The 25,731-nt window shown below is 42.3% G+C and overlaps 1 protein-coding gene across 1 annotated transcript in view; it reads right to left on the bottom strand.

Annotated features, from left to right (window-relative positions):
* Positions 1-25,731, bottom strand: part of LOC124616472 (sodium channel protein Nach-like) — a 64,684-nt gene that overhangs the window by 22,201 nt on the left and 16,752 nt on the right. Inside the window, exon 3 of the mRNA XM_047144781.1 lies at positions 13,918-14,063. Within this exon, the coding sequence (XP_047000737.1) occupies positions 13,918-14,063 (146 nt within the window). The remainder of the gene's footprint in view (positions 1-13,917; positions 14,064-25,731) is intronic.

Consider the following 25,731-nt stretch of genomic DNA (forward strand, 5'->3'; position numbering starts at 1 on the left):
TTTGGAAAGTAAGGAAAAATCGGTCGCGAAATGGGAACCACAGTGAAAATATGTGTTGGGCAGTGTCTGTAGTATACCTGTGGGTACTGTCACGTCGCTCTTCTCAGTTCTGAGCGCACATTGAGCCTAGAAAATAATGTCTCCCGCCAAGCGTGGGTATCTACCGAGAAATTTCGCCTGGTTTCGTGCAACTCCACGTAAGGTAATTGTCATGCAGTTTCTTCTTCATGACAATTCTCGCCCGCACACTGCAGGGGCAGTGGGGGCGCTGCTGCAGTCTTTTCGATGGGAAGTGTGTGATCATCCGCTATAAGACCGGACTTGGCTCTCTCTGATTTTCATCTAATGATCCGCTGGCCATGAAGACAACATATTGGCACAGACAACGAGCTGCAGTCAAGCGCAGAAAATTGTCGGAAAAAACAAGAGGTTTCCTTCCATGACGAGGGTATTGGAAAGTTGGTACAATGCTACGACAGATGTCTATGTTGGAGCGGTGGTTGTGTAGACAATTACCTCGAAGAAAACGGTCTATTGACACACAGTCAACATGGGTTTAGAAAACATCGTTCCTGCGAAACGCAACTAGCTCTTTATTCACATGAAGTGTTGAGTGCTATTGACAAGGGATTTCAGATCGATTCCGTATTTCTGGATTTCCGGAAGGCTTTTGACACTGTAGCACGTAAGCGGCTCGTAATGAAATTGGGTGCTTATGGAATATCGTCTCAGTTATGTGACTGGATTAGTGATTTCCTGTCAGAGAGGTCACAGTTCGTAGTAATTGACGGAAAGTCATCGAGTAAAACAGAAGTGATTTATGGCGTTCCCCAGGGTATTGTTATAGGCCCTTTGCTGTTCCTTATATATATTAACGATTTTGGAGACAATCTGACCAGCCGTCTTCGGTTGTTTGCAGATGACGCTGTCGTTTATAGACTAATAAAGTCACCAGAAGACCAAAACAAACTGCAAAACGATTTAGAAATTATATTTGAATAGTGCGGAAAGTGGCAGTTGACTCCAAATTACGAAAAGTGTGAGGTCATCCACATGAGCACTAAAAGGAACTCGTTAAACTTCGGTTACACGATAAATCAGTCTAATCTAAAAGCCGTAAATTCAACTAAATACCTAAGTATTACAATTACGAACAACTTAAATTGGAAGGAACACACAGAAAATGTTATGGGGAAGGCTAACCAAAGACTGCGTTTTATTGGCGGGACGCTTAGAAAATGCAACAGATCTACTAAGGAGATTGCCTACACTGCGCTTGTCCGTCCACTTTTAGAATACTGATGTGTGATGTGGGATCCTTTTCAGATAGGATTGACAGAGTACATCGAGAAAGTTCAAAGAAGGGCTGCACATTTTGTATTATAGCGAAATAGGGAAGAGAGTGCCACTGAAATTATACAGTATTTGGGGTGGACATCATTAAAAGAAAGGCGTTTTTCGTTGCGACGGAATCTTCTCACGAAATTCCAATCACAAATTTTCTACGCCGAATGCGAAAATATTTTGTTGACACCGACCTATATAGGGAGGATCGGTCACCATGATAAAATAAGGGAAATCAGAGCTCGTGCGGAAAGATATAGATGTTCATTTTTTCCGCGCGCTATAGGAGATTGGAATAATAGAGAATTGTAAAGGTGTTTCGATGAACCCTCTGCCAGGCACTTAAATGTGATTTGCAAGAGTATCCATGTAGATGTAGATGTAGATGGAGTAGCTGGAAGGTGTAGTTAGCTGTTGCAAATAAAATTGTTTTGATTTGCACTGCGGTTTCCATTTCGTGATCCGTCGTTCCTCACTTTCCGGTAGTTCTCGTACTTGCGTTGGATTATTTCCTTGTGATTGCTGGACTCTATGTGGCGAGCAGGCGAGGAATGCATGCCACTTCTGCTGCACGGTTGTCTGAAGGGTAGTCGAGTCATAGGCGTTATCTGTACGATTCTACAGATCCCGTATTAATATCCACAAATAGTCCTGTCAGCGAAGTAAAATTGAGGGAAAAATTCGTGTAGTCGCAAATTTTTGTACAATACCATGAACAACAGGTGCTGGAGGGGGGAACGTTTTAAAAAGTCACTTTTTCACGTTCCTTTTGAATAACTCGAAAACCGCGGCTTCTAGCGAAAATATTTCCTAGTACAAAATTAAACTACATTAAATTTCCTGCAAAAAAATTGCTGCTAATTTTTTCTCTAGAGTTGATAGTTCAGGTATTGCAGGGGATGGAAAACTAACAGATTATTAAATATATTGTCTTAGTAGTATAAAGTTAATGTTTATCTTTACATGAAGTGGTTCAGTAACAGTATTAAATGTGTGTACAAAATCTATGCGCAGTAGAGCCGTATGAAGAATTAAATGTGTTCCATGGGTTTAACAGGCGTGCTTTGAAACAACAGCTTGAAACTGATCCAGATTTTCTGCCAAAGTTCATATTATTGGTGATGAGTCATGGTGCTGCGGTCACGACCCAGAAACAAAGCAACAGTCGAACCAATGGAAGACGTCATCGTCGCCCCGTCCAAAAAATGTCAAGTCAAATCGAACATCGAAACAATGCTAATATGCCTTTTTTCTGCCAAGGGTGTAATTCATTCAAAGTTTGTTCCCCCAGATCAGACCGTCAATCAAATCTTTTATTTGGAAGTTTTAAGAAGACTGCACAACAGTGTTCGTCAAAAAAGACCCAATTTGTGGCAGGCAGGAGACTGGTTCTTCCACCACGACAACGCATCTGCACACACAGCCATCTATGTTAGACAGTTTTTGGCTCAATATACCACGGTTCCTCTACCCCACGCACCTTACGCATCTGACCTGGCTCCTTGCGACTTTTTCTTATTTCCATGCATGAAAAAGGGAATGAAAGTACTCGGATTTGACAGCAATGAAGAAGAAAAAAAAAGAGGGAACAAGTCTACAAAAAATGTTTCGAATAGAGGATGCATCGCTGGGACAAATGTATTAGTTGTAACGGATTGTATTTAAGGTGTAGGGTTGTTTTGTAAGCAAGTTGAAAATATATAGCTTTTTAAAAATAATTTTTTTGGTTACCACCTCGTACCTCCAGTACGTTATCCTCGACAGCGAGAGTTGCTCAGAGACAAAGGGTGTTGCCAGTAGTGCCCCAGGGAAGTGGAAGCAGGACCGCTGTTTTTCTCTAAATATAAATGACCTGACGGGGGGTGAACAGGAATTTACGGCAGTTTGCTGGTGACACTGTGGTATACGGCAAGGTGTCGTTGTTGAGTGACTGTAGGAGAATACAAGGTGACTTAGGCAAAATTTCTAGTTGGTATGATGAGTTGCAGCAAGCTCTAAACGTAGAAAAATGCAAGTTAATCCAGATCAATTAGAAATGTGGTGCTTGACACAGTCATGTAGATTAAATATCTAGACGTAATGTTGCAAAGTGGTACGTGTGGTGTCTTGCCCGCTCGTTGCTAATAGGATGCCTATGGGATGCAGTGTTCTCGCAATGCTATACAAAAATTTCAAGCAAATAACATTAGTAGTTTTATTTCTACAAAAGCCAATTGACAATACTTTACTGCAACAAACGTCGTTAGCGAGAGGCGACGTGAAGACAGAACTGTTCTGACGATACACAGAGTCCAAGGAAAGACTTGAGACTATATATTTACTAAGATGGTATCTGTTCTTTTGGACATGTCCGAAAGAACAGATACCATCAGAGTCCAAGGAAAGACTTGAGACTACATATTTACTAAGATGGTATCTGTTCTTTCGGACATGTCCGAAAGAACAGATACCATCTTAGAAAATATATAGCGAAGGCTCGCCGGCCACTTGACCATCTTCTTCTTCTGTGCGAATGCACAAACAGTGCCTGAACTCTTACGGGAATCGGCAACGCGCCGCGAGTAATGAGTATAATAGGCGGGGGCACAACGAATGTAGTGCGGGACAATACGTTTGAGAATGTGGGTTTCGCGGAGACGAGCTGCCTTGGCGTAATGGGTAACGTGTTTGACCGATAATCGAAAGATTTTGAGTTCAGACCTTGTTCGGTGCTTGATATCTAGCCGGCACGGTAGCTCAGCGTGTTCGGTCAGAGGGTTTAGCTACCCTCTGTAATAAAAAACTGAGTAAACGGATCAACGAACAACCTGAACGGGTGTCACTGGACGTCCGCCACGAACGATTTCAACGAACAATATAGAACAAAATGAGATTAAAAAAAAAAAAAAAGATGGATAGAGCGTCTGCCATGTAAGCTGGAGATCCCGGGCTCGAGTCCCGGTCGCGGCACACATTTTCATCTGTCCCCGTTGACGTATGTCAACGCCTGTAAGCAGCTAAGGGTGTTCATTTCATTGTAAAGACTTGATACTGTCACGTTGCAGACTCTGGCCGATCTTGGGCGGCCGAAGCTAGTAAGAGCTGAGTTTATATGCAGCTGCTGCAGATGGCGCGCCCAGCGTGGCGCGGTCCGATTCCGCGCACCATTGGCCGCCGATTCTTCACTGCCTTCTCCGGTCTTTACTTTCACCTCTTCGTTCCGGCGTTTGTGGTTACGCCAGAACAGTACGAAATGGAATGAACACGTCAGGTTGCTAGTAGGGAAGGTGAATGCTCATCTTCGTTTTATTTGAGAATTTTGGTAAAGTGAAGCTCATCTACACTCCTGGAAATGGAAAAAAGAACACATTGACACCGGTGTGTCAGACCCACCATACTTGCTCCGGACACTGCGAGAGGGCTGTACAAGCAATGATCACACGCACGGCACAGCGGACACACCAGGAACCGCGGTGTTGGCCGTCGAATGGCGCTAGCTGCGCAGCATTTGTGCACCGCCGCCGTCAGTGTCAGCCAGTTTGCCGTGGCATACGGAGCTCCATCGCAGTCTTTAACACTGGTAGCATGCCGCGACAGCGTGGACGTGAACCGTATGTGCAGTTGACGGACTTTGAGCGAGGGCGTATAGTGGGCATGCGGGAGGCCGGGTGGACGTACCGCCGAATTGCTCAACACGTGGGGCGTGAGGTCTCCACAGTACATCGATGTTGTCGCCAGTGGTCGGCGGAAGGTGCACGTGCCCGTCGACCTGGGACCGGACCGCAGCGACGCACGGATGCACGCCAATACCGTAGGATCCTACGCAGTGCCGTAGGGGACCGCACCGCCACTTCCCAGCAAATTAGGGACACTGTTGCTCCTGGGGTATCGGCGAGGACCATTCGCAACCGTCTCCATGAAGCTGGGCTACGGTCCCGCACACCGTTAGGCCGTCTTCCGCTCACGCCCCAACATCGTGCAGCCCGCCTCCAGTGGTGTCGCGACAGGCGTGAATGGAGGGACGAATGGAGACGTGTCGTCTTCAGCGATGGGAGTCGCTTCTGCCTTGGTGCCAATGATGGTCGTATGCGTGTTTGGCACCGTGCAGGTGAGCGGCACAATCAGGACTGCATACGACCGAGGCACACAGGGCCAACACCCGGCATCATGGTGTGGGGAGCGATCTCCTACACTGGCCGTACACCACTGGTGATCGTCGAGGGGACACTGAATAGTGCACGGTACATCCAAACCGTCATCGAACCCATCGTTCTACCATTCCTAGACCGGCAAGGGAACTTGCTGTTCCAACAGGACAATGCACGTTCGCATGTATCCCGTGCCACCCAACGTGCTCTAGAAGGTGTAAGTCAACTACCCTGGCCAGCAAGATCTCCGGATCTGTCCCCCATTGAGCATGTTTGGGACTGGATGAAGCGTCGTCTCACGCGGTCTGCACGTCCAGCACGAACGCTGGTCCAACTGAGGCGCCAGGTGGAAATGGCATGGCAAGCCGTTCCACAGGACTGCATCCAGCATCTCTACGATCGTCTCCATGGGAGAATAGCAGCCTGCATTGCTGCGAAAGGTGGATATACACTGTACTAGTGCCGACATTGTGCATGCTCTGTTGCCTGTGTCTATGTGCCTGTGGTTCTGTCAGTGTGATCATGTGATGTATCTGACCCCAGGAATGTGTCAATAAAGTTTCCCCTTCCTGGGACAATGAATTCACGGTGTTCTTATTTCAATTTCCAGGAGTGTATAAAAGGCGATTACTGTTCCAGTGTTTGGAATGCTCACCGAGTTGGATTGAAGGAAGACATCAAAGCAGTTCAGAGACTTGCTGCAAGATTTGTTACCGGTAGGTTCGACCAGCACGCAAATATACAGATATGCTTCGTGAAGACAAACGGGAATCACGGGAGGGATGACGACGCTCTTTTAGCGTGGCACTATCGTGGAAATTTAGAGAACCGGCATTTGAGGGCCACAGCAGATCGATTCTACTACCGTCAAAGCACACTTCGCGTAAAGACCTTGAAGAGAAGATGAGCGAAATTAGGGCTCGTGCTGAGGCTTATAGATAGTCATTTTTCCCTTGCCATTATCGACTAGATTAGGAAAGGGAGTGACTAGTAGTGGTACGTGATACCCTCCGCCATGCACCGTATTGTGGCTTGTGGAGCACGTATATAGACGTAGATGTAGGATGACTGAAAATGAACTTCCCGTCTAGCAGTGTAGAACATTGTGTTGAGATTTACGTAGGTTGTGTCCATATGCATTTCTTGTGTTAGTGTCATCAGTAACGCATAGATTTTCCACGTAACGTTAATGCATTTTGTAGAAAATGAACACCCACCGGGTATGGCTGCGCACTGTATCGTTAGTGATTCATTAGGAACCGTGTGGAGGCTTGGTATAACTTTCTGAAACACCTTGTAGTTTCTCCTTGTGACGTAGTGGAGTAGATAGAGTGGGAAATAACCTGCTCAGTCTTCAGTTTGCAGACTTCTGAAGGAGGGACGCGCATTGACACAACCAAGCGACCTACCTTCCCTCGCTCTTCCACCCTCTCCCCTTTTACTCCCTCACCATTTCCCTCACCCTGTTACACCCCCGGAACACAATTTATTAATTAATATAGCTCTACAGTACTTAGAGGTACTGCACACGTTTAATATTTACTTTTAACCTACTTCCATTAAGGATAAACAAAAATTTTATACCGTTAAAACAATATTTTTAATCTTCTACGATTTTTCGTCACCTGCACAGCGGAAACTATTGGTCCTATAGAAAGAATTAATAGGACCATTTTACAGGAAATTTAATGATGTTTAATTTTGTACTGAGGACCATTTTCGCTAGAACCTGTGGTTTTCAAGTTATTCGGGAAAAAACGTAAAAAAGTGACCCTTAAAGCCCTCTCCCCAATCCCTATCCCCTCGCTCACACCCCATTGGCCAGGATTTTCAGTATGTTGTTCATGACAGTCCCTCCTACCACTGTAAAAAAATTTGCGATTGCACGAATTTTTTCCTCTAGTCGACATTTTTTGGTCTTCGTTGTCTGGGCTACAATAGGTGTTCGGATACTTTTGATCAGGTAGTGTATGTTATACCAGGTGCACACTGGGACGCAGCCGACGCTGGGTTAGGCAGCGCAGCGTAGGAAAAACTATGCAACGCAGTACGGCCGCGCTTTGGCAGGCAGTAGCGTTCCTTTGGAGAAATATCTGAACTCATCTCTATTAGTTCAGAACCTGCTTCAGATGCTGAAATGGAAATGCTGATGTTATTGTACGATTCTCCAAAATAGTCATAAAATCAGAATGGCAAAATGGATACGTGAACAAGCGAAAAACTCATGGTGAATTCCCTGAGACGTCTCTGCTTACTGACAAAAGGGTCAGAATATTTCCGTTTAAATAGATGTCAGTTCTGCGAAGATTCACGAGCTTTTGCGGAAGCTTATTTTTCTGAAGTTTGCAATGCCCGCAGTAAAACTAGTCGTGTCCTTAAGGTAATTTTTATTTAAAATAACCTAAATTTAGGTCGTAAAACATAATTTTTTACAACGAACCACAGTGGTGCTGTTAAAATTCACAAAACTGGTAAGTACAATTTACATAAATGCCAATTTTACGGTTTAGTAGTACACAGTTAAGCCTGTGGTATAATAGCCCATAAAATAAAAACCAAAAAAGTTTAATATGGGAAATAGTTCATATAGTCGCAAATTTTTCTACAGTAACAGGAAGAAGTTCCATGAACAACATACTAAATATTCTGACCGTGAGGGTTGAGTGTGCGATGTGGGTGCATTTGAAAGTCACTTTTGTACGTTTTCCTTGAAGCACTCCCCTGATCTCTAGCGAAAACGTATTCCAGTACAAAATTAAACCACATTAAATTTCCTACAAAAATGTTCTTGTTCATTTTTCCTATGAGACTAATAGTTCGCGCAGAGATCGAGAGAACGCTGAAAATCTTTCGCACCGCGGATGCGATGTAGCTTAGGTTGTTTTTAACCTCCGACGCAAACAGAGGGGTGTTGGAAGTGTAAGGTGCGTATTTGTCTGTGGCATCGTAGTTCCCAAACGAACGGTCTGCTTTTAATGCAGATTTTTTATTTGAAAGGTGGGCTAATTGGGACGGTTCTTAGCTATGTTCCACGAAAGTCTGTTCAGCCGTTTAAATTTCATCAGCAATATTCAAAAAAGTGTTTCCCGCCAATGCGCTCTCCTGATATATGCATAAGAGATACATCAAGTTACGTAGACAGCAGAGCACAAACAGGTGTAAATAAAAGTCGTCCAGGACTTTGACCAACAAGTATGATTTTTGTCTTTTGAAGTTGCCCGTTTCAACACCTACAAAGCAGAAAAAGGGAGACTGTGACTGAATTGCAGAACATAAACATATGCTCAGACTTTTTTGTAGTTCTTTTCGGAGTCTACAATTCAGTACTAAATCAAATGATTTTGCCGCAATAGTCAGGCAGCCTATGGCAAGAGAGCGCAATGGCAGTCCACTTTCTTCCAACTTGATTAAGATTTATTGTCACTGCTTATTGCTTGCGTTACCTAAAGTAGGTAAATATATACTATAACATAGTCAATGATTATATGTGTAAATTAAAAAGAGAAACACGTAAATCGCATAGGTGAAAAAGATCTCTCGTCGCAATTTCGTGTTTCGTCCGGAATGTATTTGTGGGCATGTGGGGATAGCTTGTCGATCGTAGCTCTTATACTTGTAAAATATAAAGTTTAAAAAGCGTGTGATAAAACTTTAACCAAAATTTTAAAATACCCCGACACAAAGAATCTCTAAGAAGTAAAATATGCTGCCCCTTTAAGTTTAATATAAGCAGTAATATTTTGATCCAAGCAGCGTCTCGTCGAGTGACCTGTAAGCAAATAAAATAAAAACGTAATACAGTATAAAAAAGAATCATCCCATTTGCACGACTATATTTCTGAAATTATTAAAATATGAAATGAATTTTGTTTTTTGATGAATGGGAAACTAAAAAAGTTTTTTCATACCTTTTCGTAGATGTTTAACGTGCCTCCCTTGAGGAGCACGGCATATGTCAATGTGGTATTCAAACTGTTCCCATACTGCAGCGAGCATGTCTTGAGTTACAGATTCCTCAGCTGCTGTTATGTGATGTCTCAGTTCATTCATTGTTGGTAGAGGAGGCACATAAATGGTCGTATAAACCCCCGCAAGCAATAATCATGTACAGTTAGGTCCCGTGACCTTGGAGGTTAGTAATGTAAGGCTGAATCATTTGGTCTAGTGTGACCGATGCATTGTCAGTAATCCTTTGATTTAAAAATTACCACACTTCCAGATGCCAATGTGGTGGTGCCCCATCCTGTCGGTAAATGCTGTCGTTCGAATCAGTCTCCAATCGCGAGAGAAGGAAGTTCTCAAGCATATCGAGATATATGCTTCCTGTAACAGTGTTCTCGGCAAAGAAAAATTGACCATACACCTTTTCCCATGAAATAGTACAAAACACATTAAATTTTAGAGAATCCCTCTCACATTGTACCCCATATGCTCACATTATGACGGTTCATCTTCCCATTTAAATGGCATGTTGCTTTGTCACTAAGCACCAAGCGTGGAAGAAAACTGTCATCCTCCAGCTTGCAAAGGACGAAATTACAGAGCTCCACACATTGTTGTTCACGAAGAGCTTGTAGTAGCTGAATTTTGTATGGTTTCATGTGTAAACGTCGACACAACATACGCCAAATGGACATCGGTGGCTTGCAGAACTGTCGAGCTGCGTGGCAAACGGATTTCTGTGGACTCCTTGTGAAACTATGGCGGATGCGTTCGACGTCTGTGTCAGACATTCGCGAACGGTGTGGTGATTTGCCTTTACACACACAACATGTTTCTCGGAATTGTCCGTGCCATTGTCTAGAGCTGTGTGCTGTAGGAGGATCCACACCATATCTAGTGTAAAAGTCACGCTGAACAGGTATTACTGACCTGCACTGCACAAAACGTAGAACACAAAACGCTTTCTGTTGTCCCGACACCGTTTTTCTAGAACTGAAGTGAGCACACACTGCTGGTACCTAGCGGGAACCAGGTAAAACTCAAGAGTTTGCTCTTTCAACAGTACGTTGTTTCATGCACATATCTCAAATAACACAATAATTATTTTTTTAAATTGGGTGAATCTTATTGAAACACCATGTATATCAAACAACGGTAAAGTGTGAAATTTAAATACAAGTAAGCTACCTAGGTAACGTAGGTAAATATCAAAACAACAATATAAAATCGTTGAAGGTAAGTCTTAATTCATTTACTCCGAAAAATTCGCAGTACAGGCGCAACCGTCAACAACGCCTGCCCTCATGCGACTGCACTTCGGGTCGCCATACTTGGGGACGCGCCACGCACAGCACGACTCCCTCTCGTGGTTTAATGAAGCGAGTGTTCACAGTATAACATAACAGTCGCCACAGTTGGTCTCGTTTTTGTCAGGCATAGCGATAGCAGCGCCCCAGGAGGCCAGCAGGCGATACTTCTGAATACCATGTCGGATGAGTGTGAGTACTATCGTTTACATTGATTTGCAACATAATTTTTGCAATAAGGAGAGTATGTAGTGCCATTAAAGTCAACAGTAACTGAAACAGTGCACCACGTCCGTGATTATTTAGTTTACTAAGGATCCGGGGATACACGAAACGGTGCATTACAGGGCAGTTTATTTACGATTCTCTTATAGAGTACAGAAATTTACGGACTAATGTCGTTTTCATTAAATAATAAAAAAATTGCTGGTAAACACCAGAAGACCTGACCCGTTGCAGAAAGACAAGAGTACCTACTCAACAAAGCAGAGTTTTGTTCGCTACAGCCGGCCGGTGTGGCCGAGCGGTTCTGGCGCTTCAGTCTGGAGCCGCGCGACCGCTACGGCCGCAGGTTCGAATCCTGCCTCGGGCATGGATGTGTGTGATATCCTTAGGTTAGTTAGGTTTGAGTAGCTCTAAGTTCTAGGGGACTGATGACCTCAGATGTTAAGTCCCATAGTGCTCAGAGACATTAGTTCGCTACACTTTCAACCAAAGCAGTGAGTGTGGAGCGTAGGCAACCTATAGGGAATGTATTTCGTAAATTATTAAATATATCAAGTAAGCCACCACAGCTGTAGCTTAGGAGAGAACCACACAGACGTGATAACAGTTCGCCGAAAGCAAGAAAACTGTTACCCAACTCATAAGAACCCAACTCCATAGTTGTTGCTAAATCTGAGCGCAAACGAGTTGAATCTTCAACGCATTCGTTTTTGAAGCAAAAGTAATTACTTTCACAAAAATATTCTTGTATTAGAAAGTCGAGTGAAGTACGAGAAAGGGCGAATCGTTGGACGCTATAAAATTTTTTAAAGTGACAACGTCCCTTTTATAATAACAGAAATATGTGTTTCTTACGCGTGATACGTGTTTATAATTTCTTGCATCCAGCGGAGTAAGCTGCAAATATAGATATATTCTGAAGTATTTCGTCATGAAATATTTGTAGCTTATGTCATCGAATCAGTGTGATTCGGTTTTTACATGTATTTCACGATAATTCAAGTCTCTTGGTAATTTACTAACGCACGCAACGCCAAAATGTAAAAATTATCCCTTAATTAAATTCAAAATAATTAAAAAACATTACTCTTACAAAGCATGTGGCTGCTTTCTCACCGCTTGGAGCGCTAGTGTTGTTCCAGCTGTCAAATGGTAACAATTTTCGCACCATATAGTGTCGTTGTGGTGAGTTAGTAGACTTTCATCAAACCACTGCAGGACATAGGCCTCGTAAGAAAGATCATTGCCTGAAACTAAGTCCGTACGTAATTATATAAAAATGTGATATAAAATAAAGAGGTACCGTAACTCTATTCTTTAACAATGTTAGGCTAATCTAAACAGGTTTGTTTTCATATTTTCTGCAATAAGTAACTATGGCTTCACCAGCTACTTTGAAGTGTGGGTGCGTGACGCGCAGGACAGGAAGAGATGACGCCAAACAGAGGAGGCTTTTACCCAGCAGTAATGAAAGCACGCTATTCTAGAAAGGATAGCTGCTGTTAACTTCTCTTTTTTTTCTTCTTTTTTTGTTTACTTAGCGATTCCCCGACGTGACAACACTTAGCTCAAAATACTGCTATTTATATTAAACTTAAAGGGGCAATACATTTTTTTTTACTTTTTAGAGGTTTTTATGTAATTTTTAAAATTTTTAATTTAACCATTTAGTAGGCCAATTTGTGTTTCTCGACTTGATGTATCACAGGTCTCCTATATCAAATTGTTCGTCTCGAGTTCCTGTACGCCATTGTGGTACGCTGTAAATAATTGTTGCTTACACTCTGTTTAAATGTATTTTCACGCCTTAGCAACTAGAGGAAAAAAGGATTACATAAGTAGCTTTAGAAAATTAATTAGGTAAATTATTGACAGTGTTTGTGAGCTGAGCTTAGGTCCAGCAGTTGAATTTGAATCATTTCTTCTGCTGAGTAACAAGCAGTTTTAGCGCTCAGAATCGAGGCATTTCGGATTCTTGAACAGAAGGACACTGCGTCGAAATTCTAGCTGTTGTATAGGAACCAGTGAATCACAAAAACACGCTGCGCTGCCCAACCCTCGCCTCAATGTGCACTCGGCTTACAAAATTAATTTTTGTCAAGTACGTGGCGCAGTGTAAGAAGACACTGGACTTGCATTCGGGACGTTGGTAGGCAGTTCATTCAACTTGTTCAAGAAGCTTTTCTGGTAGCTAGAAAGAGACTTGCTGGCGAAATGTGCTTGGCTGTCAAAATGGGTCATCCATAAGATTGTGGAAACTTAACTTTGGACCGTAGACAGCCTTTACTCATGACCGGGATTTGTTTGGAGTTTGTGAGAGGACATTCGATAAGATTCTGTAGCAATAACCGTCGAAGGCAAGAGTGTGGATGTTATTCACACAAAACAGGATAAGATAAAAAAAAGGTGCTTCAGTTTAACGTTCCTGGGTGAAAACCTCATTAGAGACTGATAGGGAACGAAAACGTGGTGGCCCTTTCAGAGCAACCGTCCTGTCATGTACGTTATCTAAGATAGCCATGGAAAACTTTAATATTTGCTTGTCTGGACAGAGAATGTGAATTCTGCTCCTCGTGAATGGGATCCTAGTGGCTTATCCACTGCGCCATCTCGCTCGTTAAAAACTGCTAATGGTTCAAATGGCTCTAAGCACTATGGGACTTAACTTCTGAGGTCATCAGTCCCCTAGAACTTAGAACTACTTAAACCTAACTAACCTAAGGACATCACACACATCCATGCCCGAGGCAGGATTCGAACCTGCGACCGTAGCAGCCGCGTGGTTCCGGACTGAAGCTCTAGAACCGCTCGGCCACCGTGGCCGGCAAAAACTGCTAATACCGCTGGTATGCAGAAATAAACTGCACATAATAAATGTACGGAATGTTCTTCACAACTCAACTCAACCAGTGCTGATATCATTTGGAGAACTTACTAAGAGGAAAAAAATAAAAAGAACCTCACACTGTTACCTGACTATTTCGTCGAGCACACCGAGGTAGTTGAAGGAGCAGCAGTAGCCCTCGAAAGTTTTTCTCAGAACGAAAATTTCACTGCAGCGCTGTGTTCTACCTTTCCACTTGCATGTTGGCAACATGCTGTCGCAGGACGGTGATATCTGTGAGTTAAACAAAGAAGCAGGCGTGAAATTGTAATTAACTCTAAAAATAAAAAAAAAGTCTTTCACATGTATTGTCTAGATGTAAAAAATGAAATAGACTAGAGATACATTTGAAGCATGCCATTTGCTGTACATGATATCGAGTATCAATCAAGGTGCGCCAAATGTTTCTCTAATCTGTTCTATTTCTTACTTTTGGACAAATCATCTACTAAAACATTTGACCATTTTTTCACATTTTGTTTTTATTTTCAAGTTTGTTGCTTTCCTATCGTCTTTTGTTCTTGAAATTGATTGTGATTCGACATCACACCAATGTAACGTCTTATGCATAAATTAGCGATGCTCTAATGAGACGAAATTTTTGACACCTAATTTTCCTTCCCAATGCCTTCCATTTTCTAATGTCTTAAATTTAGACCGTGGTTCGAAGGAAGCCTTTATGGCAGTTGCACAAAATAGTTAGGCTTTGAAGAGGTGTACTTTTTGGCACTTCATTTACATAACTAGCAACAGCTGTTCGTGAAATTTCCGTTTCCCCTCACATCATTAATTTTCTTAATTACCCTGATTATTTTCAAACAAAACCTTTTTGTTTGCAAAATTAGAACTCACGCTGGTCAAATCAATAGCCCATTTGTCAATTTCCCCCTATTCATTTCACTATAAATATTCGGACACAGACCCGTCTAAAATTTATATGGAGTCTTGTTTTCGCTCCACTCAAACATCTGAAGCAGAACGTAGCTTATAAAAAGTCCCTAGTTTGAAACATTCTTGAGCATTGCTCTTATTCTGATAGGTAGACTAATACAGGAGATACAAAAGATACAAAGAAGAGTGGAATCTTTGTCACGGGCTCGTTTAATAAGTGCGAGAGTGTCGTGGAATCACTCATCAGAAGAAGTAGGCAGATTGCACAAGAGAGGCGTTGAGTTTTATGAAAAGATTTACTGGTAAAATTCCGAGAGCGTACATTGTAAAGTCAACTCACGAATATTACTTTCTCCTACGTACATCTGAACAAATGATACCGACGGTAAAACGTAGAAATGCGAATTCATACGGAGACTTCCCGACAGTTGCTCCTCCCACACAACATTCGTGAATTCAACAGGAATGTGGAGAAATTTTAGTGATACCTACCCAAGCTATCCTCCGCCACAAACCGTAAGGCGTTCAGAAATACAAGTCACTGAGGAATGAAATGAAATGAACAGGAAGTGCAAGGAAGCTAAGGCGAATGACTGCATGAAAAATGTGAAGCAATCGAAAAAGAATAGGCTGCTGGAAGGACTGACGAATCATACAGAAAAGTCAAAACAAACTTTGGGAAATTAAAAGCAACGACAGTAACGTTAAGAGTGCAATGGATATTCAACTGTTAAAAATGGTTCAAATAGCTCTAAGCACTATGCGACTCAACTTCTGTGGTCATCAGTCGCCTAGAACTTAGAACTAATTAAACCTAACTAACCTAAGGACGTCACACACATCCATGCCCGAGGCAGGATTCGAACCTGCGACCGTAGCGGTCGCTCGGTTCCAGACTGTAGCGCCCAGAACCGCACGGCCACTCCGGCCGACCAACTGTTAAATGCAGAGGAGAGAGCGGATAGGTGGAAAGAGCACACTGAAGACTTGTGCGAAGGGAAGACTTCTCTGATGATGTGATAGAAGAACAAACAGGAGTCGACAGAGAAGGGATATGGGATCCAGTATTAGAACCAGAATTTAAAAGAGCTTTGTAAATCTTAAGATCGAATAAGACAGAAGTGATAGATAACATTTCATCAGAATTTCTAAAAGCCCTAGGGAAAGGGGGCAACAAAACGACTATTCAAGTTGGTGTTTAGACTGTATGAGTCGGGCGATATACTATCTCACTTTTCGGAAAAATATCATTCACACAATTCCGAAGATTTGCAAGAGCTGAAAAGTGCGAGAATTATCGCACAGTCAGCTTAACAGCTCTAGCATCCAAGTTGATGAAAGAATAATATACAGAAGAATGGAAAGAATATTGAAGATCTGTTAAAAGACCATCAGTTTGGCTTTAGGAAAGATAAAGGCACCAGAGAGGCAATTCTGACGTTGCGGTTCATAATGGAAGCAAGGCTAAAGAAAAATCAAGACACATTCATAGGATTTGTCGATCTGTAGAAAGCGTTCGACAATATAAAACGGTGCAAGATGTTCGAAATTCCGAGAAAAAGTAGGTGTAAGCTACAGGGAGAGACGGGTATTATATAATATGTACAAGAGGCAAGAGGGAATAATAAGGGCGGACAACCAAGAATGAAGTGCTCGGATTAAAAAGGGTGTAAGATAGGGATGTAGTCATTAGCCCCTACTGTTCAACCTATACACTGAAGACGAAAAATGTTCAAGAGTGGGATTTAAATTCAAGGTGCAAAGATGTCGATGTTATGATTCACAGGTGACATTGCTATCCTCCGTGGAAGTGAAGAATAATTACAGGATCTACTGAATGGAACGAACAGTGTAAGGAGTGAAGATTATGGATTGAGAGTAAATCTAACGGAGATGAAAGTAAAGAGAAATAGCAGAAATGAGAACAACGAGAAACTTTACATCAGAATTGCTGATGACGAAGCAGATGAAGTTAAGAGATTCTGCTATCTTGACAGCAAAATAACCCGTGACGGACGGATCAAGGACATAAAAAGTAGACTAGCACTGGCAAAAAGGCATTCCTGGTTTTTAGAAGTCTACTAGTATCAAACATAGGCCTTACTTTCAGGAATAAATTTCTGAGAACGTACGTTTGGAGCGCAGCATTGTATGGTAGTGAAACATGGACTGTGGGAAAACCGGAACAGAAAAGAATCGAAGCGTTTTAGGTATTGTGCTACAGACGAATGTTGAAAATTAGATGGACTGATAAGATAAGGAAAGAGGTGGTTGTGCGCAGAATCGGAGCGAAACACTGACAAGGAGAAGGGACAGGATAATAGAACATTTGTTAGACATCAGGTAATGACTTGCTTGGTACTAGAGGGAGGTGTAAAGGGTAAAAAAAAACTTTAAAGGAAGACAGTTATTCGAATACATCTAGCAAATAATTGAGGACGTAGGTTGCAAGCGCTACTAAGAGCTGAAGAGGTTGACACAGGAGAGGAATTTGTGGTAGGCCACATCAAACCAGTCAGAAGACTCATGATTAAACAAAATAAATAAATAAAATAAAATAAAAAGTAAAAAAGTTGACGTGTGCTTAGTGTACCCAATGAAAAACATAACCAAAGCAATTTGAAAGAATAAAGCAGAGTCATAATCAGCAGTGATAAAAGTAGCGACAGCGTATGACCTCTGGACACACGATTTAATGGATGCAATGAGGTGCGAAAATCGACTTCCTGCTGCGCCTCGAGCCAACCGCCTGGCCGATGTGGCGAAAAGCGAGCGAAGAATGTTGTTCGAGAGAACTACGGCAAATGTAGCGTCAGTTCTCAGTTACGAAAAACGGGAGAAAGACGAACGCTACAAGTGAAATACTGTACAGCAGTTGCCATAAACGACAACGTCACAATTTATACATCCACGGTTAAGATCACAATCAAAATTTTGGAGCAGACTACCATTGATGTCAATGCCACACTATAAATCCAAGGGTCTGGGGTTTATTCCTCAGTTCTATGATTTTTCTGTCACATATCGCTTCTTTTTACGTTTGAAAATGGTCTGTAAACGTGAAAAATGCGAAATTGCAGCGTAGTACGGAGTCCACATTAAACTTTATGTGTCTTTAACTGATTGGGTAAATCAGTTTCAGTGTTGGAGGAGTACAAATACCAGCAGCTTTGTGGGTACCATACCTGGCAAAGCACTGCTGCGTTGAAATAAATCTTTTGATTGAGGGCTGATTTATTTAAGCACAGGTATGGCTATTGGTACATTCGAATGTACATGTGAACTTAAACTTTTAGTAGCCGAATAAGCATCCAATAAAGACTGATCATTGCATTAAGTTAAACTACTTTTATTTTTTCTACTTTTTACCTTGTAACATAACAAGCACAGAATTTTTTCGTGGTTTATTAGCAGTTTGTTGTTTAGTATCACGCTCCGGAACCACAGTAGGAAGATTCTGGTCTTGTCACACAGGCAGTTACCCTGCTGGAAAATGGCCGGCCGCTGTGACCGAGCGGTTCTAGTGGCTTCAGTCTGGAACCGCGCGACAGCTACGGTCACAGGTCCGAATCCCGCCTCGGGCATGGGTGTGTGTGATGTCCTTAAGTTAGTTAGGTTTAAGTAGTTTTAAGTTTTAGGGGACTGATGACCTCAGATGTTAAGTCCCATAGTTCTCATAGCCATTTGAACCTGTTGGAAAATGTCGTCGCTGTCGAGGAAGACATTAAGAATGAAGAGCCCCGAGCAGTCCCAAATAGCGTTCACGCAGTCCACAATTGTCACCGTTACTACGATTACTGCCACAGGCTCCACGGAAGCCCAAGTGTACCTCCCCCATCGTATAATTCTGTCCCCATCAGGTTGTATTCATGGAAGCACTTCGTCTGGATGTTGGTGCATCCGCACAAGGCCATCGATCTGGAGTAACGAGAAACGTGATTCATCCTACCACGCGACGCGTTTCCATTGATCCACGGTTCCAGTTAGATGAATCCGCGCCCACTGCTATTATAATTGAACACGTCTATGGATCGAGATGGGAAAACGAAGGGGTCGTCGGCTGCGAAACCCATGTTTGCTGTAGAAGGGGCGGCCTAGGGGCAGGTGCCGATTTCCGGTCGCGGTTTCCTATCCTAAATTTGTTCTTCAAGAGACTCCCTCCAATCCCTACAAGTTCGTCGGTATCATTTTGTAACATCCTTTATACAGGATAAGTCATAATTTGTGACGAAAACTGACACAGTTGAAAGCGTATGATAATAGAAGCATAAACTTCCCAGTAAACATGTATCCTCAAACGACGTGTCTGCGTGATAATTGCGGATGTGCGGTTACGAGCCATCACTGACTTCATTTATAGTAAACATCTTTTATGATTTACCCGCTGCTATCAAGGGGCTGTCCGCGACGTGATGATGGTTACAGTACAGAACACCTGCAAGCGGCGCAGTTGTTATTAAACCACACTTACAGCACGGCCAGGGTTGATACTGTGTACAGTCGTAACAGTCGCGTCACTTGTCTGAACAGTGTCACATATAATGACAGCGACGAAGAGGATGCGGACATTAGCTGACGGCATTGCATTGGAAGCTGCACCTCTGACAAAAATACCCTGGTCGAATGCAGCCTGGTAGTCGTATATTTACGACGATCGTCAGCATCTCCAACAGAAGAGCGTAGCTCAACCGAGGTTCTACATATCTTTACATATCTCCTCAAACTCTTCTGGTCCTGGTAGGCTAATGGATGGTGGATGGGGTTGTCAGAGGGTCTACAGCGAAGTTCCATTATTTCATGAATTTCCTTTCCTCGTAGACCTTACGATGCAAGGAAACGCACTAAACCACTTTGCTCTTCTTTTTAGGCCTCAGTTTCTCCGTTTTCAGCACGAGTGAGTGCAGTGGACGGTCAACGCGTGCAAGCGTTCGCTCTGTCGTCACGTGGGTGTGCGCCGAGGTCCACGACAAAGACAGGCTGCGGCGCGTATCTCACAGCACGTGACGCTGCAGGTCACGAGTGACAGCAGCCACCTATGGGGAGAGCGAGTACTATTTCAGGTGAGTTTATTTATATAATATGAATGCATGATGTCTGTTCTGTCGAACATGTCCGAAAGAAGAGACACCACGCATTCATATAACGATTCGCCTCGATGGGCAAGGAATCCGCAACCTCCAGTGCGGATGTACATTTATGTTCGACCTCCAGTGGGAACCTCGACTACGGATAGGCGGCGCTAGGTGGGAATGTGAATCGGCCAGGAGATGTGTCCAGATAGTCCACGCCTGTGTGGTGACACTGTGCCTTGGTGGTTCAGTGGTTGCTGCAACTCCCTAGAAAGTAGGAGGTTCCTAGTTCGAATCCTAGCCTGGCATACATTTTTACTCGTCATCGTTGATTCCGCATAAAGTTCCGATGTAGCTGATATCATTAGTTCACTACCTTTCGCCTCCCCTCCCCTTTCCACTTCCACTTTCACTTTACATAATCAGACGAGTTTAATAATTCTTAACTCTGTATGTAAATGCATGCAAGCTCTAGATAGCATATGACAAAGTTAAGATCTTTAATAGATACCTTTCCATTGGCATACTGTTTTCCTGTGGATCCTGCTTGGAGCAGAGCGTTCGCGAAGGGTGGGCAAACTGTGACGTCACGAGTATCTTGAGCGGCCTGTATTTCTCGTGGGCCCCAGTGTGTGCCCACGTCGCTCCAACGGCGAGTTTGAGTCTTGTAGGGACCACACCTTATTCCTTAGGCAGTAGCATTACGATCCATTCAGCGGTTTTCATTTTACTGTCTCCGACTCGTTTCTTTTTGAATGATCCAAATAAATCGGTACACCACAATTTCATGGGATAGAACTGATGAAAGGGCAGCTTAGTGCTGAGATAGAGACCTGGCCTTTATTTTTTGCAATGACCAGGAATGTGTCAATGTCTTTTTTCGTGTTTCTCAGTTACCACTAGAACTCTTAGAAGTTCTAAAGAACTAAGAATAATGAACTTTCCACTTTAAATTTCTTTATACTTTGGCATTCTATTTTTATGATATCTTCTACATTAATGGATTTAATTAATTTTAACTAGATCCTTTTACTGAATTTTTAGTAGATAGTTTTTGGATTGTGACTTAATCATGAATGGTAGCCAATGGTCGTGCTGTGGTGCGCCCTAAACCAAGTAATAGCAACCATTCATGAATGATATGTACGAAGAAAAAGTCACGTGAATGAACTATCCCGTTTCGAAATGAGGCTCAACCCAACGATTTCAATACTCTCAAACCGATACGGAGGATAATTCTTCTGTAATTTATACGCCTTCAAAAGCTGCTGTAATGTGTGTTTGTTAATCGACAAGCAGCTTCCGTCAAGCGACAATCTTAAAGTTACGATTATCATTACACGAGGATTAAGGAAGCTTCCTTGACGTCAGGTACATAATTACTGCCAGTTCAAGAATCTGTCATTTACACATGTGTTCATTTTCTCATATATTTCATTATTTTTTTGTATAAGACAAAGGGTGTATGTGTGACAGATGCTGCAACTGAAAATCATGCACATCACGTTAAGGAACCTCCGTTTAACCTAAGGCTGTTTACAATTTGTACAGAAACCAGATGGTAGTTATAAGAGTCGAGGGACAGGAAAGGGAAGCAGTGGTTAGGAAGGGAGTGAGACAGGGTTGTAGCCTATCCTCGATGTTATTCAATCTGTATATTGAGCAAGCAGTAAAGGAAACAAAAGAAAAATTCGGAGTAGGTATTAAAATCCATGGAGAAGAAATAAAAACTTTGAGGTTCTCCTTTGACACTGTAATTCTGTCAGAGACAGCAAAGGACTTGGAAGAGCAGTTGAATGGAATGGACAGTGCCTTGAAAGGAGGATATAAGATGAATATCAACAAAAGCAAAACGAGGATAATGGAATGTAGTCGAATTAAGTCGGGTGATGCTGAGGGAATTAGATTAGGAAATGAGACACTTAAAGCAGTAAAGGAGTTTTGCTATTTGGGGAGAAAAATAACTGATGATGGTCGAAGTAAAGAGGTTATAAAATGTAGACTGGCAATGCCAAGGAAAGCGTTTCTGAAGAAGAGAAATTTGTTAATATCGAGTATAAATTTAAGTGTCAGGAAGTCGTTTCTGAAAGTATTTGTATGGAGTGTAGCCATGTATGGAAATGAAACATGGACAGTAAATAATTTGGACAAGAAGAGAATAGAAGCTTTCGAAATGTGGTGCTACAGAAGAATGCTGAAGATTAGATGGGTAGATCACATAATTAATGAGGAGGTATTTAATAGAATTGGAGAGAAAAGGAGTTTGTGGCACAACTTGACAAGAAGAAGGGATCGGTTGGTAGGACGTGTTCTGAGGCATCAAGGGATCACCAATATAGTATTGGAGGGCAGCGTGGAGGTTAAAAATCGTAGAGGGAGACCAACACTAAGCAGATTCAGAAGGATGTAGGTTGCAGTACGTACTGGGGGATGAAGAACCTTGCACAGGATAGAGTAGCATGGAGAGCTGCATCAAACCAATCTCAGGACTGAAGACCACAACAACAACAACGATATTCGTTTAACATGAAGATGGTCGCCGGACCGAAAATGGTTGTCGATAAATAAATACACATTACAGCAGCTTTTGGTGGTTTCGTAATGACGTCCTTTAAGTCCAGCGAAGACATTCAGCACTGTGCCTCTATCACAACAATAGCGATGCGATATAATAAATATCGTTTCAGATGGGGACCTAAGAAGCTACGCGACGATTACATTGTCTCATCAAAAGTATCCGGTCACCCCTATGTAATGCGGAATGAACAACTGGCTGTCACTAGAGGGTGACCCGCCAGTGTAAAAGGTGGCGGGAAGTATTGTGTTGTCAGTAGGGAAGCAGTAACAGCAGATTACGTCCGAAGGATAGCTCAGTGACTTCTAATGCGAACTATTCATTGGATCCAGAAGGAATTTTTCATTCAGCAGTGGAGTGGGCGCTGATGTGAGTCTTCCTGGCAGATTAAAACTGTTTGCTGGAACGAGACTCGAACACGACACCTTTGCCTTTCGCCTGCAAATGTTCTGTGATCTTTTTTCTTTAGTTTTCCCTTTTTTAATCTTTTTTTTTGGACGGGGGGGGGGGGGGGGGGGGGTTACACTGATCTTCGCTTAACGTGAGCGGTCGCCTTAAGAGCCTTTTCTTTTTTTTCTATTGTATGAAACTAAGGCGATGTTGTGTATAAAATAAAATATTTCTAGAAAACGTATGTAATAGACTTCTCCAACAACACTATTTTAAGTGGTTAGACACTGGATTCGCATTCGAGAGGACGACGGTTCAATCCGCGTCCGGCCATCCTGATCTAGGTTGTCCGTGATTTCCCTAAATCGCTCCAGGCAAATGCCGGGATGGTTCCTTTGAAAGGGCACGGCCGACTTCCTTCCCCGTCCTTCCCTAATCCGATGAGACCGATGACCTCGCTGTCTGGTCTCCTTCCCCAAAGAACCCATTAACACTATTTTACATGAATGGTATAATTTTAATAAACATAACAAAGTGATTCGTTTAGTACAAAACAATAACTGTTCGTGGGCACGTTCCTCGCCGATCCCGTTGTACACGGTGTTGGTACCGGGTTCGTCTTCAAGTATGTTGGTGGATCTTCTCCACTGTCCTTGTCCTTTCTTATTCAGAGTAATTTGTTCAAATGGCTCTGAGCACTATGCGACTTAACTTCTGAGGTCATCAGTCGCCTAGAACTTAGAACTAATTAAACCTAACTAACCTAAGGACATCACACACATCCATGCCCGAGGCAGAATTCGAACCGGCGACCGTAGCGGTCGCTCGGCTCCAGACTGTACCGCCTAGAACCGCACGGCCACTCAGGCCGGCTCAGAATAATTATTTGCAGTAACTATATTCTCCTACCCGGTCCATCCCAACTAGGCGGGGGATCAAACAAGACACTCCGTAAAAAATTAGCGTAATATGTTCGATATCTCGGATTTTGCTTAATCAATGAGTGACGTTCTTTTAGTAAGGCCTAGAAGTCTAGCACATTCTTACTGACCTCTCGGAACAGGTAAAGTACAGTCAGACCCCGAATCCAAGTCATTGCATTCGTCTTCGTTCGGGAAAAATATGTAATATTTACAACATAAAAATAATAACAGATAAAATAAAATGTTAATAAACCCAAAAAATAAGCTGTAAGTTTAAGTAAACGCAATCAACAATATAACATAGGAATCAGTTTAATTTTTAAACGAACTCCTCGACAGAGTAAATGGAGTGACATTTGAGGAAACTCTTCAGTTTCGATTTGAAAGCGCCTGGATTACTCCTAGGATTTTTGAATTCTTGTGGTAGCTTATTGAAAATGGATGCAACAGTATACTGCACATCTTTCTGCACAAGAGTCAAATGCAGGCTGGATTTCTGCCTAGTATTAATTGAGTGAAAGCTGCTAGTTCTTGGGAATAAGCTGATATTGTTAACAAGAAGCGACAGTAAAGAATATTGTCCGAACTGCCCGTTTCTGAGACAAAAGTATCCTTTGAGAATGGGAAGCTTTGCCCCAAAATACAACACCGCACGACGTAAGTGAATGAAAATAAGCAAAATGGACTACTTTTCGTGTCGAACATTCACTTACTTCAGGTAACGATCGAATAGTAAAAATGGCAACATTAGGTTTTTGAACAAGGTCTTGAATATGGGCTTTCCACGACAGTATACTATCTATCTGAACACCTAGAATTTGAACTGTTCAGTTTCACTAATCATATGCCCATCTTGTGAAATTAAAACGTCGGGCTTTGTTGATATGTGTGTTACAAACTGTAAAAACTGTGTCTTACTGTGATTTAGCGTTAGCTTATTTTCCACAAGCCATTGTCGTATGTCATGAACTGCACAATTTGAAACAGAGCCCACGTTGCACACAACATCCTTTATTACCAAGATAGTGTCATCAGCAAACAAATGTTTTAGGATTACCTGTAATACTAGAGAGCGTATCATTTATAAAATTAAGAAACAGGGGTGGCCCCAGCACTAATTCCTGGGGCACCTCCCATATGACCATACTCCACTCAGCCACCACATCACAGGCATTCTCAACACTGTGAATAATGACCTTTTGCTGTCTGTTGTTAAAGTAGTAGGTGAACCAATTGTGAGCTACTCGCCGTATTCCATAACGGTCCAACTTCTGGAGCAATATTTTTTGATCAATACAATCAAATGCCTTAGTTAAATCAAAAAAGATGCCTAGCCTTCGAAACCTCTTGTTTAATCCATCCTGTACCTTGCAAATAAAAGAGAATATAGCATTTTCAGTTGTTGAACTACTTCTAAAGCCGAACTGTACATTTGATAGCAAATTATGTGATATAAAATGAATAATTATCCTTACATTCACAGCCGTTTCAATAACTTTAACAAACCCTGATGGCACAGAAATAGGTCTAAAATCGCTTACATTATCCCTTCCTCCGTTCTTATAAAGCGGTTTTACTACTGAGTACTATAGTCGTTCAGGAAACTGGTCATTCCTAAAGGAAAAATTACAAATGTGGCTACGTACAAGGCAATCATATGCAGTAGAGTACTCTGATATTCTGCAGAGAGTCCTTAGCCTTCAGTGATTTAATTATTGACTCAAGTTCCACCTTGACACTATCACAGAGGAGCATTTCAGACATCAATCTCGGAAAGTCATTTTCCAAGAGAGTTATATGATTCCCTATAGAAACTAAGTTTTTACTTAATTCACCAGCAAGACTCAGAAAAAGTGGACACAGTGACGTATCCATCACGTGATTGTGTGTAACCTCGAACGAATTACATATTTCCCATTTACTACCTAATAACCTTATAAAGCTGTTCAAGTCGACTTTGATGAAACGCGGAGGAACAATCACATCTTAAATCTAGACCGTGCAGACATCATGTACTGATGGACAGGGATCCTCAAGCATTGGGGAAGGTAGAT

The sequence above is a fragment of the Schistocerca americana genome, chromosome 5, assembly GCF_021461395.2.
Source record: "Schistocerca americana isolate TAMUIC-IGC-003095 chromosome 5, iqSchAmer2.1, whole genome shotgun sequence".
NCBI lineage: Eukaryota > Metazoa > Arthropoda > Insecta > Orthoptera > Acrididae > Schistocerca > Schistocerca americana.